We start from the raw sequence: 15,283 nt of genomic DNA, 5'->3' as shown, positions 1-15,283 counted from the left end.
GAGCTCACTGTACTTCCCAGGACTCGGCATTCTGTGACTCACTTTCCTCTCTTTCTCGGGGCTTATCCTAAAAGTATTTTCTTCTGAAAAGTGAAGGAACGAAGGAATATTTTTAACATTATAATATCCAACACTCCTTGCTCCATTTTCAGATATGCTTTTGGGTGATTGCTGCAGCTCGTCAGATACAGAAAATGAGAAAAATTTCCTTTAGGAAAGTAATGCGAATGGAAATCGGATGGTTTGACTGCAATTCCGTGGGAGAGCTGAATACAAGATTCTCTGAGTAAGTAGCTGGTAGGAGGTTTTAATGTACGTGTGCATTTTTGATCATAGAACCCTTGTTTCTAAATTAAATAACAATTAGAAACACACTTTCAGTCATTTTGGACACATTTTGTCTATTAAATTGAGCTTTTATGAGTAGCATCATTTTTTCATAGGTCATGCTTTATGATCATTAACAACTGAAAGCCAGGATACTACAGTTTTGTTTGTAGGTCCTTGATCAAAATACTAGAAATGAAGGATTACAGAATGGAGTTAAAAGAAATAGGGCTGTGTGGCCTCTAAAAGAAAGACCGAGGGATGTCACAATCCACTTATCTATAGGGAAAAACAATGCACTTAAAAGGAATTATCTTGCCTTGGTTGTTGAGGTCATTTCTGCACATAAAAACAAAGACCAAAAAAAAAAAAAAAAAAGTCCAAATTAGTTTGAGAAAGATTCAAACTAAACAACTGGATTTAAATCTGGTTAATACCCAAAGACCAGTTGGGGTCATTGATAGCCCCCTTCCCCTCTTCCTCTAGGTACTCTGAATTAGCTCTGAGTAATTAGAAACAATTGAACCCTATTGAATTGAACTTTGGGGTCCCATGAGGTCTCATGAGAGAGTGTGTATTACAGTGAAGATCAAAGACTGAATGTTGGGATACTTAGATTCTAGCACTCTTTCTGCCCCTCATTTACTGTGACATTGAACAGATATTTAATCTTGCTAGAATACAATTGTCAAAACTCTGGGTAATATCTTGAGACATTTTTTTGCTGTTAAGTCCTAAACCCTGTTTGTTCCATCTGAACAAGAGATTATGAGAATGTTCCTAGGAATATGAATTTAATGTAATTATATTCAACCAATACTCTAGATGACTTAACTGTATGCAAGCCATAGAGATAAGCCACACAAGTCCTGTTCTCAGGGAACTTACAGCTTAGTGGGAGGGATAAAGGTGCAAGCAAACAAATAAAGTTGACACATTGATGGCTTACTGTACTCTAAGCACTGTTCTATATACTTAACATATACTAACTAATCCTCATTACAACCTATTGAGGTAGGTTCTGTCATTATTCCCATTTCACAGATGAGGAAACTAAGGCACAGAAAGGTTAAGTAATTAGCCTAGGGAAAGTTTGTGTTCTTAACCACAGAGTCTGTGATCTTAACCACTCTTCTATATTGTCTATAAACAGAATGCAATAATTATATATGTGTACACATACATACACAGATTCATTACATTGCTGTGCAAGCACAGGGAGAAGATATTAGTTTTTCCTTGGGGGTTTTTATGAATTAGGTGGTGTGTGGGTTGCACCTTGAGGCTAAAAGGGTTTAGCAGTTATAAAGAAGGAAAGAAGGGCTATTCAGGACAGACCAAGAGTATGAGTTATAAGAAAGAAAGAAACAAATAAGATTATTTCTGAAAGTCTTTGTCAACATTGAATGGACACCAGTTGGGAAAACTGGGTTGAGGACAAACGTACTGGGCTGTAAGGGAGGGAGAGGCTTAATGACCTCACAGGCTATAGCAAGTTTTTTCAAATGTGAAAGGCTGTTTTCCACAGGCAATGGGATACAGAGAAGGCAGTAGAAGGGAAAGCCTGGGATTTCTCAACAAGAATTTGAATTGGCCAAAATCAGTTTTAGTGATCGGAGCCTCTCGTTTCTAGTGATATTAACAAAGTCAATGATGCCATTGCCGACCAAATGGGCATTTTCATTCAGCGCATGACCACGAGCATCTGTGGGTTCCTGTTGGGATTTTACCAGGGTTGGAAACTGACCTTGGTCATTATCTCTGTGAGCCCTCTTATCGGGATTGGAGCAGCCATCATTGGTCTGGTAAGAATGTCTTCTCACTTCTCCCCAAGACATCTGCACTAAGAAACAGCCAGAAATGTGAAACTTGATTCCTTTTTCCTATGTATGTTTAGTTAACATTATTTGTCACTGTTTCAATTTATTTTGTTTGGTTATCCTCAGTGTCAAATAACATTCCATCAGTCCAGGGGTTGATGCTGTTTTAATAACATAAATATTATTGTATTAACAACAGTAACAGCTACATTTGTTGAGCATTTACTATTTTGCCAGGCACTATAAAGAACTTCATATATATTATCTCTAATCTTCTCAACGATCTTCAAAGGTATTAATGCCATTTTAGCCATAAGAAACAGAGGCTCGGAGAGTAAAGAGACTTGTCTGAGACTGTACAGCTAGAGAGTGACAAAACTGGATTCAAGTACAAGGGAGTCTGAGTCCAGATCCCCATCCACTGTCTCATATGCCTGTTGCTTCCCATGGTCTCCCAATCAGATGTTTTCTCCAAAAAGTCCCAACAAATGTACCCAGCTCAGTAACAAAAACATAAAGGAGATTTCTGCATTCACAGCTTTGTTCTCCATGCAGTCTGATCAGTTTCAGAAAGAGGTCACCTGACCCATTCTGAGCAGTATCTCCATTCCCCAGGCATGCAGGCCAAGAAAAAGTGTAGGAGTAGGAATTTTGAGTCGTCCCAGTTAGAAAACACTCCCAAAGATTAATAAATGCTTATATCATACTTTTAGAGCAGTCACATCAGATAGCAGGTCATGGGATCAGGCACACTAATAATTTGCTGTAAATGAGAATAGAATTTATGTGAAAAGCTGCATACACTCATATCACTGAGCAAGAGGAAACCAATCTCCATAATGTTTTCTAGCAAAATATTCTTGACAATCTGCTGGCTATATTACTCAAACATTTCCCAGGTAGTACAGAGTGACAATGGCAAAGAGCTCATTCCTCTCAACTGCCCCCCCCCCCCCAACGCAGACTCTACCATCTTGCTCAAGAAAGATACATTTAGCATGTCAAAACTTGAGCTTCCTCATCTTGAAGATAAGGATAATATTTCCCAAAGGTCACTGTGATGACTTAAGGCATCATCCATGTTATGCACTTAGGATGGCATCTGGCACAGAATTAATTGTTCAAGAGATATTAGCTTTTATTTTTTCCAATCCGCTATGACAGTCTTTCCTACCAAACACCTCTTAGCTTCATTCCAGGGAAGCCTCACTACTCACGGGGAAACTTTGGGAATTCTGTAAATATTTGATTCAGCTTTTCCCCCCTAAATATACTTAATCTCTTTCCTCAAACTTGTGATTAATATTCATACTCAGATGGGTCAGATGTCACATTTCAACATTGGGGAGATGTAGCCTGGGTAACTTGATTTTGACAGGTTTAAGGCATGGTTTCTCTTGCTATCTCAAGTGCCCATATTTCAAGTTCTTGTAAATGTGTCACTGATTTGGAATGTTGTAGTTCTGCACTGGTTTCTTCTTGAACTCAAGTCTATGCATGTTTGTATAAAATGATACAAGCAACCTCACTAAGCCCAATTCAAAAGCAGGACGAAAAGTAGAAGGCAGGCAATATATGACATGTTACATGTTATATGCCTTTGCCTGACTTTTATATTTACCACGAGAAACATGTGCAATCATTAAATATTTTCCAGTTTACATCTTTAAATTCCTGTATCATTTTTACAGAAGTAAAATGAGATTATTTAATGTGCATTAAATTATAATAAGACTATTAATATTCACAACTACTTCATTTCCTCATACATAATTTAGAAATAAATTAGAAGAGGATTGTGGTAAAAACTACAATGTCATTCGTAATACCTAAATTCAGATTTTCATGTTGATGAAAATAGCCCTAATTTCCCTATGGTTGCCCTTTCAAGTCACAACTTTTGTAAAGCGTGTTCTTGTGACATAAATATGTTGTAACAAAATGCTACATTTACTTATTTTGTATTAAATTCCATTTAAGATTTAGTTTGAGAAGAGTTCTGCTGCTAAAAGTTTGGAAAAACTTGGAAGATAAATTCCTTCAGCCTGGGTACTATATGTATTTTAGATTTCTGAGCTAGTTGAACTTCCACAATATTTGCTTGTGTTCATTCTGGTATCTTCATCTGTGCCAGGGATTTCTTTGGTGATTAATTCTAATTACAACTTAATCCAAGTCCAATTTTAGAAAAAGTAACTGTTTATGTATTAAATGCAATATCATTTTAGTTCTTTTTGTAAAGAGCAAAACTAGTTAGTTGAGTCCCTACAGTTGAGTCAAAATGGGTAATATTTATCTGGAGCTTTCTCCATTGCAGCATCATGAGCCTCTGTGTGGTCAGGACCTCTCTCCCAATTATATACTCTGACTAACCTCCCGTCTCTGTCTCTGGTGTTTGTCCAGAAATTGTGCAAAAGGCCTGTGGTCAATAGCAAAGAAGTGTGGTATGGTATTTATTAGTATAATGAGTGAAACACTGTGGTCTCACAGAATGCCCTATTTGGGGCTTACTCTGTGAGATGGTTTTAGAGGCTGACTTCTAAAGAAGTCATTTTGGTATGCTAACAACCAAATATTTGTGGATGGGGCTTAACATGGCTCAAACTTGGACTAGATTCTTTCCTCGGTGAACACTGTTACAAAGGAGCCAGTCTTGTATGAAACCAACCACATACTTAACTCAGCTAAATGAATCACTGAATGACAGGCTGACGTACCTAATTCTCTGGTCTTCATGTTTTGTTTTCTTCTTTTGGATTTTAGAGTGTGTCCAAATTTACTGACTATGAATTGAAGGCCTATGCCAAAGCTGGGTCAGTGGCTGATGAAGTCATTTCATCTATGCGAACAGTGGCTGCTTTTGGTGGTGAGAAAAAAGAGGTTGAAAGGTTGGTTTATTGAAATGTCTGCCACTTTCCTGAATTTCATCATTTGGCATACTACCCTGAATCTTCCCTATTTTGTATAAAGTGGCAGATTTACCTTGGTCTGTTTACCCTGATAGAGCTTTTCTTCACGAGGTAGCTGAGAGTAATCAGTTGGGCAAAGCATTATAAGGACCCCAAGCCTTTAGCTGTATGTTTTTGAAAATGTAGGTGGAGATTTTTAGAACATTATCTTAGTTTAGGTATTTATTTCAACACTGGTGGTGTATATGTATACATATATTACCTCCTGGAAGTCTGTAACACTGCTGCATGATCTAAAATGCTGCTCGGCATATTTTTTATTCATCATCTTTTACTCAGCTACTGTACTACATGCTCTTTATAAAGTCTGACGAAATTTCCACTTAATCAAACAAAATTTAGCATTGGGTTTATTACGGACCATCATTCTAGGAGATTAATTCTTAATGAAAATAAAAAACCTAAACTAACCAAATAACACTGTTGTTGAGAATTTGATTTTATTTTTCCTTTTATCTAGTATTTATTAAGTGCTTACCACATGTCAAGTACTGATTTTATAAAATAGTCACTAAATGAATTCACTTATTTCATGAGATCTAGTATGATGATGTCATTCTCAATTGTTACCAAGTAAAAAAGAGAAGAGAATTTATTTATTTATTTATTAAAAATATTTTGTTTATTTATTTGACAGAGAGATCACAAGTAAGCAGAGAGGCAGGCAGAAAGAGAGAAAGGGAAGCAGTCTCCCTGCTGAGCAGAGAGCCCAATGCGGGGCTCAATCCCAGGACCCTGAGACCATGACCTGAGCTGAAGGCAGAGGCTTAATCCACTGAGCCACCCAGGTGGCCCAAGAGAAGAGAATTTAAAATCTCTAATTATTCTCTTTTCCTTTTTTTCCCTCATTTGGCTCCTTTTGGTTTATAGAGTGAAGTTACCTAGTTTCTTATAAAAAATTTCAGTAGCATACTTCCTTCACCATAAAAGATATTCATTATTGCTATTAATAGCAGTTTTATAAATGTTACGAAAATGGTAACAAACACAGGATAGACCTTCACTTTGTCCTGAGAAATATTAAATATTCTCCATGATTTTTTTTTTTTTGAGAAGAAGGAAGGCAGTTACAGACAATGCCAGTTATTAATGTCTAGATCATAGAATCACAGCAGCCTAGTGCTTGGATTGAATTTCTGGGTAGTTATCCATATCCAATGGCTGTGAACCTGACCGGTCATGTTACAACATAGCATTCTTGGTCACAGGGCAGATAGGTGAGTGTATGGACATGAGTTGGTGCAAACACTGGTTTTGAACCTGGGGGGAAAGAGTTGCATCATTTTTCGATGGAAAGCAGGCCATGTGACTTGGTAAAAAACAATTCAAGCACAAATAGTACTAGATCCCTCGTGTCTAAACATTTGTGGTGAAAATTCTTTTCTCTTGGGGTAAAGTTCTCACTTTTTTTATACTGTTCTTATCCAAGAAGTAATCAACCATGAAATCTGGTTAGGCATCGTTCCTTCAACATATTTCATTGCCTGGTGGAAATAAGCTAAATAACTCCATGGAAGTTTGCAATTTTCTTTTCTGAAAGCTGCTGTGTGTCTGGGGGTAATTTGATGACCATTGAGTAATAGCACAGTGCTGTGGCTGTTTTAAACATTCTAACGTGAGCTGCTGCTGCTGCTGACATAGACACAAATGCTTTCTCTTCATAGGTACGAGAAAAATCTTGTGTTTGCCCAGCGTTGGGGAATTAGAAAAGGGATTGTGATGGGATTCTTTACTGGATTCATGTGGTGTCTCATCTTCTTCTGTTATGCACTGGCCTTCTGGTACGGCTCCAAACTTGTCCTAGATGATGGAGAATACTCAGCAGGAACCCTCGTCCAGGTACTTTGGTCTTAATGACCTAGACATCACATTTCCTGTTGGAATTTCAGAAAAGTCTAGAGTTAAGGCATTTTGTGTGCTCCTTTAGTGTCTGAGAGAGGAGAGCAGCAAGAATTTGATGGAGTCCATCTGCAGAAACAAGCAATACCTACACATTTTATAGTAAAGGAACACTAAGCATTGGAATTGATGAGACCAGCGATTTAATGATTTCCACTTAACTGAAGATTTTATAGCTGTAAAACAATGATTTTCTGACTGAGTCCAAAGATAATATGCCATGAAAATGGGAAGTCAGTGGTCTCTCAGCTAAAAATTAACAGCTCATGTAGTTAAGCTTAATAATAGTACAAAATATGTGCTAATGGGCATATTTGTGGAACATAATGAGTTACTAGATATCAAGCCAATAATATCCTCAACTGAACAGGTAATACAGCCATATTTTATTGCTCATTTGTGCTATAGTCATGCTATCACGAATGCCATGGCTACTCTAATTTTCAGTATTTTTTTCCGTTGTTCTTTCAAGAATTATTGAGAAACTACTCTAAGTCAGACCCATAGAAAGCCCAGAAGAGTCAATAGTGAACCGAAGAAATGTGATCTTCACTGAAAAGAAATAAAATAAAATAAAATAATATGAAAAAAAAAAAAGAAGAAATGTAATCTCTTCCTGATGTAACATATAGATCAGTGGGGAAGAGAAGCAATAATTAAACAACCCCATCAGTGTCTAATGACAGAGGAAAACACGTGCTATGGAAGACAAGGACATTAGCAGCGAAGAGCAGGGTGATCAGGTGTGGCTAGGGTCAGAGAAAGCTCTTCCTCCTGCTCATGAACCCACGTCTTTCCTCCTTAGCTTATAGCTCCTCTCGTTACAGCTGGACTCTTGTCATCGTTCTGATTCTCAGCGGAATGGCACCTCCCCAGCAAGGCCTTCCATGCTCATCCAATCTTGTATTCTCTTATATGCCTTGCTGAACTTTCCCATCAGAGCCCTTGAGTGAAACGGAACATTTGGATTGGTTTACATTTGTTCCCACCCCTTCCTGCCCTCACACAGTTAGGCCAGGGAGATAAAACATGAGATACCTGTCTCATTTTGCCTATTAATTATTTAATTAAATAGAGTAATATTTTTTATTTTAGATTTTATTTATTTATTTATTTGAGAGGAGAGAAAACATGCATGCACGAGGGGTGGGAGGGGCAGAGGGAGAGAGAGAGAATCTCAAGCAGACTCTCCACTGAGGGCAGAGCCTGATGTAGGGCTCCGTCTCACAGCCCTGAGGTCATGCATGACCTGAGCTGAAATCAGGAGTCAGACGCTTAGCTGACTGAGCCACCCAGGTGCCCCATAATTAATTAATTAATTAATAATTAATTTGAAAGGCCTGGAGATGAGAAGCAGTTTCATATAAGATTCTTAAATAAAAATACTTAGGCTGGGTAAGCCTATAAGATTCTGGGTGAATCTTGAGCCTAAGATTCTTGGGCACCAATTAAACAATGAAAAATGCTAAAAATCTTATATACTAGAAATTTCCTAGCTCATACCTTATAATTTGAGGTCTACTGATTTAGTATAAATACATATCTAGGGAAAGTTGAATGGAATTGTATTTTATTCAACTTTCTAGGGAAAGTTGGATGGAATTTTGCAAATAGGAATGATTATCAGAGGTCAAGCCATAGTCCATCTAAGTTACTACTTTATTTCATTAATGGCTTGATGATACACTAAGAACAACATTTTAAAATTCATTCCTTCTTTGCAAGATGAACAACTGACATCACTTGAACTTTGTTTTAAAAAATTAAACATGATAAGACATATTAAAGTGTCTTTGGGACCTTAAAGGGATAGAAAGAAGGAAAATGTTGCTTTCATTGTAATTTAAGCACTTTCTTAACAACTCTAATATAGCTTTGCACATTTGAAAATCCAGTGAAAGTACTGCAGGTCGGAAACCTGACTATGAAGTCCCTCATCTTTATTGGTCTAATGGCCTTTAAGAACTTTCAACATTTACCAGTTGACTTCCATCCCAGATGCTTAGATCTGCTCATTCTGCAGAAAAACATGCACTGAGAAAAGACATCCTTCCTTTCATTCCATGCCGGCAAGGAGAGGACAGAAGTGTGCCCAAACAGTAGTTCAGAGGGAGGAACGAATTGGTAAATTGAAAATTAAATAATACACAATTCCAGCTGGTAACACTGAATTTTAAAAACCCCTTGCTTACTCTTTAGCAGGAATCCAATGTGATGTTTCTGCTTAAAGAGAAATTGAGGCATACTAAAATCTTTAGGAGATTCTTTAAGCAAAAATAATTCCAGTTGGGCAGCACCAAATCAGAAGTGATGAGAAGCCACTCTCTACCCACAGGACTGGGGGAGAGACTCTTATAAAGAAGAGGCAGAAACAAAGCAAAACAATTATTTGATGGGCTCTAGCTTAAGCAGCTGCCTTGCCTGGGGAATCTGAATTGACCATTTGTGATTGGTTGTCCTTGGGCTTTTGATGTCTTGAACTTGAGGCATTTGTGCTTAGGTTTTAGGTTGCTCATGTAGGCTACTAAGGCATCAAATCAACCTCAGTCTAATGGCCTCCTTGTTTAACTAATTTTACGCTCCTCATTTCCAGCGTCCTCTCTTGTGTATACCTTTTGTATACCTTTTGGGCTGTATACCTTTTGTATACCTTTGTATACCTTTTGGGCTGAGAGAGTACTTACTTTGTGCAGATGTGACATACTATGTGTCTCTAACATTTTCATCATTAATTATTAACCTTACCTCTTACTCCTAAATGCCTTCCTGCAAGCTGCTGCTTGCACCTTAAGAAATATCTCTTTGGGAAAACAAGAGACCTCCATTAACAGTATAATCATTGATCTTTCTCTTTCTCTCCCTTCCTTCATTCCTTCCTTCCTCTGTCCCTCCAATTCTCTCTTTCTTTCACTCATGTGTGCAGGCACATTTTTGGCCACACTTCTGAGTAGCAAACTATGAAGTCTGAGTATGTATGAGCTGGGTTGAGTGTTCTTAATCCACTAAAGTAATTAACAATTAGGCTAACTGAATAAATTTTTTGATGAACAAAATCATTATTGGCTGCATGGTAATTGGGCATACATGGTAAGTTGTTGACATAAATGACTGATTGGTATCTCTTGTACACAGACGAAAAACAAACTCTGTGAGCTATTAGGAGAGAAGATGAGAAGGAATTGAAGGATGCAGAAGGCTGCTCTTTGTGCTTCCCAGGTTTCGGGATTCAGTAATAAAAAATAACAGCAGGAATAGAGAGTAACATTATTCAGTGTGTATAAGGTATCAAGCACTAAGTGACATATTTCATATAAATACCATATGTCATATCAAAACTTCATTCTATATTGATGCCATTCTATGACCACTTAAAAATGAAATGGAGCCACGAGATTGAAAAAATATGTGTTGAGGGGCATGGAGTCTGGATCTGGCTTCCAAGGAGTCAGTGATCCCCTTTTCCCTAGCACAGCACTCCCACAGATAGATTGTTCCCCGGTGGTCTCCCTCACATTTCCTCTTCCCACACTGCCATCCTTGGGTCTAGAGTGAAATGTCTGGGGTGGGAATTGATGGTCTGTTGGGGTAGGTGCTAGCCATTGTGATGATACGAGGTACAGGCCTCTGCCCTGTCCCCACCCACGCTTTCCCTAAGTAGCCTGAGAAAGGTGTTTGCAAAGCCAGGCTAAGCAGGGTTTGATTGCAAACCTCAGTTTAGGCCCCTAGTGATTCAATCTAGAATCTAGAGCAGGAGTCCGCAAACTATGGTCCACCAGACAAATCCAGCCTGATGCCTGTTTTTTGTAAATAAAGTTTTATTGGAATACAACCATAATTATTTGTTCACTCTTATCTATTGCTGCCTTTGTAGGACATAGCAGAATTGGATAATTGCATCAGAGCCCATATGGCCTAAAGCCTAAAATATATACAGTCTGGCACGTTAAAGAAAATGTTTGCTGACCCCTGATCTAGGACATGTGGAAGGCTTCCTTTGCTCAGTTGGGAAGACCTCTGATAAAGGTGGTCTTAACTCAATTTAGAAAAGTACTATTCTGTCTATTCACTGTATCACTTTCTATGTGTGGAATCTTGCTTCTTTCAACATCATTACCACTATTTATGTGGCTAACACTGGATTAATCACTCTTAGACTAATTATTTCATTTACCGTTCATACAAGTCCCATGAGGTGTAGGCTATTAGTATTCCTGTGTTACAGATAAAGGAATTGGAGCTTGAAAGATGAAGTAATCTGCCCATAGGAGGAACTACTTTCTGTAAGGAAAAGGAACAAAAAAGATGAAGAGAGAATGTTTGTCCCACACACCAAGTGGGGAATTCAGAGAGAAGGCAAGAGGGAACTGGGCACATCATCGTGATTTGTGGAATGGAGGTTACTGGAGGGAGGGAGGTAACTGGGAGGCTCTGAGGAGTCTCATGGTCCAGACAGAAGACCAAAAGAAAGCAGGGAAACCATCACAGACTAAGTTCATTTGACTGCCCAAAGAAGATGACAGTCAGGCAGAAGCCGACCTTCAGCTCAGCAAGTAACTCCTGTCCCTGATGGATGGTGGCCAATGGAACATCCTCCACGAGAATCATATGACTAGCACCCATTTGGTCAAGAGAAGTCTTGTGCTCCTCCTAGGGGCATGTGACAAATTGCCTCATTGCTTCTTCCTTTATGAACAGCACTGATAAACACAAAGCACTATTTGGTAGGATTATATGCTCCTCAAGTCGCCTTCCCCTAACCCAATGAAAGGGCTTAGTGAGTTAAAGGACAGCTTCCTCAGTATTGTGCAGGAACCTGGCCATACCAACTGCATACCACCAGTAGAAGCTGGGCCTGTTTACAAGACAGAATGTCAGTCAAGAGCCTGGGTTCAAATGCTGCTCTACCACTTAATACAAGTTTTAATGTAGGATAAGTTAGGGAACATCCATACACCTTGGTTTTCTCTTCTGTTGTATGGATTAAGCAAAGTAGTACAGGTAAAGCACTTAGAAATATACATGAGTAAAAGTAGTAGTAGTAGTAGTAGTAGTAGTAGTAGTAGTAGTGGTAGTAGTAGTAGTAGTAATAGCAATAGTTATCCTAGTAATGTTCTATTAGTAGCAACAATAGAGCAGTAATAGCAAACCTGTATTGCATGCACCTATCGCTAGGACAATCAAGATGATCATACTGTCTTCATTGCTTCAATGGCCCTTTAACCAGAAGATCATATAAGCCTGCTTATATTACAAACTGAATTATCCTATCACTATTCTAACTCACTTTGTGTCTATATGCTGCCTTGCTTAGACCTCTTGCTCATTTCAAAATATGTTCTTCTCTGTAGAATAGTGTTCTACAGTCTTGTAGTGTAATGTTCTATACATAGATGTTCAGTTAAATATAATATAGTCTTTTAAACCATAACAATAGAAAAATTAGAGATACTTTGCTGGAAAAAAAAAAAAAAACTATTCCAGGTGTTTCTAAAGAGCTATTTAGCTTTCAAACACCCATGGAAGAATATTTCTGAGAAATCTCTGAGCTCACATGGATAGCCCAAATGATGGCACTATTTACAAATTGACAAAAACACGTGAAAACCATGTTTATCTCTTTTCATTTCAGATTTTCCTCAGTATTCTACTAGGAGCTTTAAATCTTGGCAATGCTTCTTCTTGTCTGGAAGCCTTTGCAACTGGGCGTGCAGCGGCCACCAGCATTTTTCAGACAATAGACCGGGTATGTGAAAGCCGAAGTAAAGGCCATGAGCTGGTTGAGGGTGGGGAGAAAAATGCAGTTCTGAGGAATTTACACTCAATGTTAGGAAAAACGAGGGACTATTACAACGCCCTTAATTCAGCAGTACTTAATTAGGACTTCATGAGCCAGACCCCATACTTGGTTGGGACTGCAAGAGTAAAATAGAACAAATAAGGCTCTTGCTCTCCTATCATATTGGAAAACAGACAATAAAGAAGTAAGCACATTTATGGATCGAGAGGATATTATGCTGAGTGAAGTAAGTCAGACAAAGACAAATACCATATGATTTCATTTATATAGAGAATCCCTATTTGCAAAGCAAATGGAAAACGAAAAAACAGAAACAGACTCATAAATACAAACAACAAACTGGTGGTTGCCAGAGAGGGGGATGGGGTGAAGGGGATAAACTGCCAGTTGTGAAATAAATAAGTCACCGGGATGAAAAGCCAATGATACCCTAATAATAGCCAGTGATAACCTAATAACTTTGTATGATGACAGAAGGTAGCTACACATATCTTGGTGAGCATTTGGTAGTGTAATTATTGAATCACTATGTTGTACACCTGAAACCAATCTTACTTCAGTGAAAGATAAAAGTTGGAAAAAGAAGTAAGTACATTCAAAGATAAGATAATATCAGTGCAATAAAGGAAATAAAATAGCATGGTAACAGTTGGGGTGAGGGGAGGAGTCATTAAGTGAGGGGAACCTCATCTCTGAGGGGGTAGTATTTGCGCTGAGAACCCCAGGAGAGTCAGCCATGCAAAGCAAGGCTTAGGGGAGGAGCAGTACGTGGGAAGTGAGAGCAGGGCGGTGATTCTGGAAGAGAGGCCTTCTGGTTGGTGAAAAATTGGTGAGTGCAGGAACCAAAAACAAGGTCAGTGTGTCAGAGCAGAGTGAGCAAGAGCACGGAGGCTGGAGAGAGAGAGGAAGGGGCCAGATCATGCAAAGCTTTAAGGCCAAGTTCGTAAGTCTGGATTATCTTCTAACTGTGACAGAAAGCTTCTACAAGCTTGTAAAGGATTCTGGTAGCCTAGCTAGGATTTCCCTGGTTATCTACTCTTCTATTTTACTCTTGCAGTCCCAACCATTGGACGTCAGCTAGAAAGTCAAAATCCAAGAATAGAAGGGGGAAGACAGAAAGATGTTGTTCTTCCTCTGTGGCAGCCCTGGAAAGCCAGAGATATTTCTTTGGTCCCTTAAATATTCTATATTTATGAAGCATAAAACCTGCCTGAGGAAACTTTGTCACTTTATCTGCTTTATATTTGGAGGCTTCACATATTGCAGTATAAAACATATTGTTGAAAACCAAATAGGCACATTAAGATATCCAAATTCTACCTCATTCTTAGGGTTGTTATATGCTCAGGTAAGATGATGAGTCTAAAAGACCTTTGAAACTATTACAAAAAACCAAGGCATTTAAAAATTCCTTCATTATCTTTACTACAGACCCAAGAGGAAGAAAGTAGATTACACCATTGCCCTAGATAGAGATATGATGATGAGTTTCTCTCACAAGCTGGCCCTGGAGATGGCCCTCATTCTTGTCTGGTTAACTAGAATGGTTAAATTCTAGATTAGGCTCACTACTAACAACAACGGAGGTTAAATTCAGCCACTGAAAGTTGGTAGTATCTGAGGATACCACTTAAGAACATACAGTTAGTTTTAATCATCATTTACCATAGTACTCAGATGTAGAGTACAATTGGACCTCGGCTTAACTGACTAGTTGTGTGGCCTTAGGAAAGATACTTAACCTCTCTGAGAGTTCTCTACTTCCTTAAGCAAACAACTCAGCATAGTGCCTATCTAGTTAGGTTATAGTGACAATTACATAAGTGAAAAAACATATTAAATACCTTGTAAATTGTCTTCAATGGTATCTCAATAATATAATAATATATAATAATGTTAACATATTATGTGCTAATATAATTATAGATCAATACTGCATATTACATTATTTGTTATATAATATAATGTCATAGTAACATATCAACAAATGGTAGTAATTAAACTAATTATAATTATTTAATGTGAAGTTATGTATCAATTATAGGCATTGTATTTCATATTGATCATAATTAATTATATATTTATTCTTTGTGTATGTTCTCTATTAATATATTATATATGTAATAGAACATACTAATACTATTCATATCTAGTAATATAATATCTCATATTAATATCTCAGTAATTGTTAGAATTATTACTATTATTAATAAATATTTAATGTGGAAGCAACTTTGTTGCAGTGTTTTACCTGGTGATTGTTCTGTTTTATCAGTAAATTCAAACCAAGTTGGACAATAAATGTATATATATTTGTTGCTGCTATATTCCTTTATACTCTACTCCAGAAACCCATCATTGACTGCATGTCAGAGGATGGTTACAAGTTGGATCGAATTAAAGGTGAAATTGAATTCCATAACGTGACCTTCCACTATCCTTCCAGACCGGAGGTGAAGGTATGTGTTTCT

General features: G+C 37.9%; 1 protein-coding gene across 2 annotated transcripts in view; it reads left to right on the top strand.

The window, feature by feature from the left end:
- Nucleotides 1-15,283, top strand: part of ABCB11 (ATP binding cassette subfamily B member 11) — a 96,352-nt gene that overhangs the window by 36,918 nt on the left and 44,151 nt on the right. For both annotated transcript variants that reach the window (XM_059394120.1, XM_059394121.1), the window contains 6 exons: nt 153-286; nt 1,961-2,132; nt 4,911-5,035; nt 6,781-6,955; nt 12,645-12,758; nt 15,161-15,271. In XM_059394120.1, the coding sequence (XP_059250103.1) occupies nt 153-286; nt 1,961-2,132; nt 4,911-5,035; nt 6,781-6,955; nt 12,645-12,758; nt 15,161-15,271 (831 nt within the window). The remainder of the gene's footprint in view (nt 1-152; nt 287-1,960; nt 2,133-4,910; nt 5,036-6,780; nt 6,956-12,644; nt 12,759-15,160; nt 15,272-15,283) is intronic.

The sequence above is a fragment of the Mustela nigripes genome, chromosome 3, assembly GCF_022355385.1.
Source record: "Mustela nigripes isolate SB6536 chromosome 3, MUSNIG.SB6536, whole genome shotgun sequence".
NCBI lineage: Eukaryota > Metazoa > Chordata > Mammalia > Carnivora > Mustelidae > Mustela > Mustela nigripes.
The sequence above is the reverse complement of the archived record's forward strand: the minus strand, read 5'-3'. Positions and strand labels throughout refer to the sequence as shown.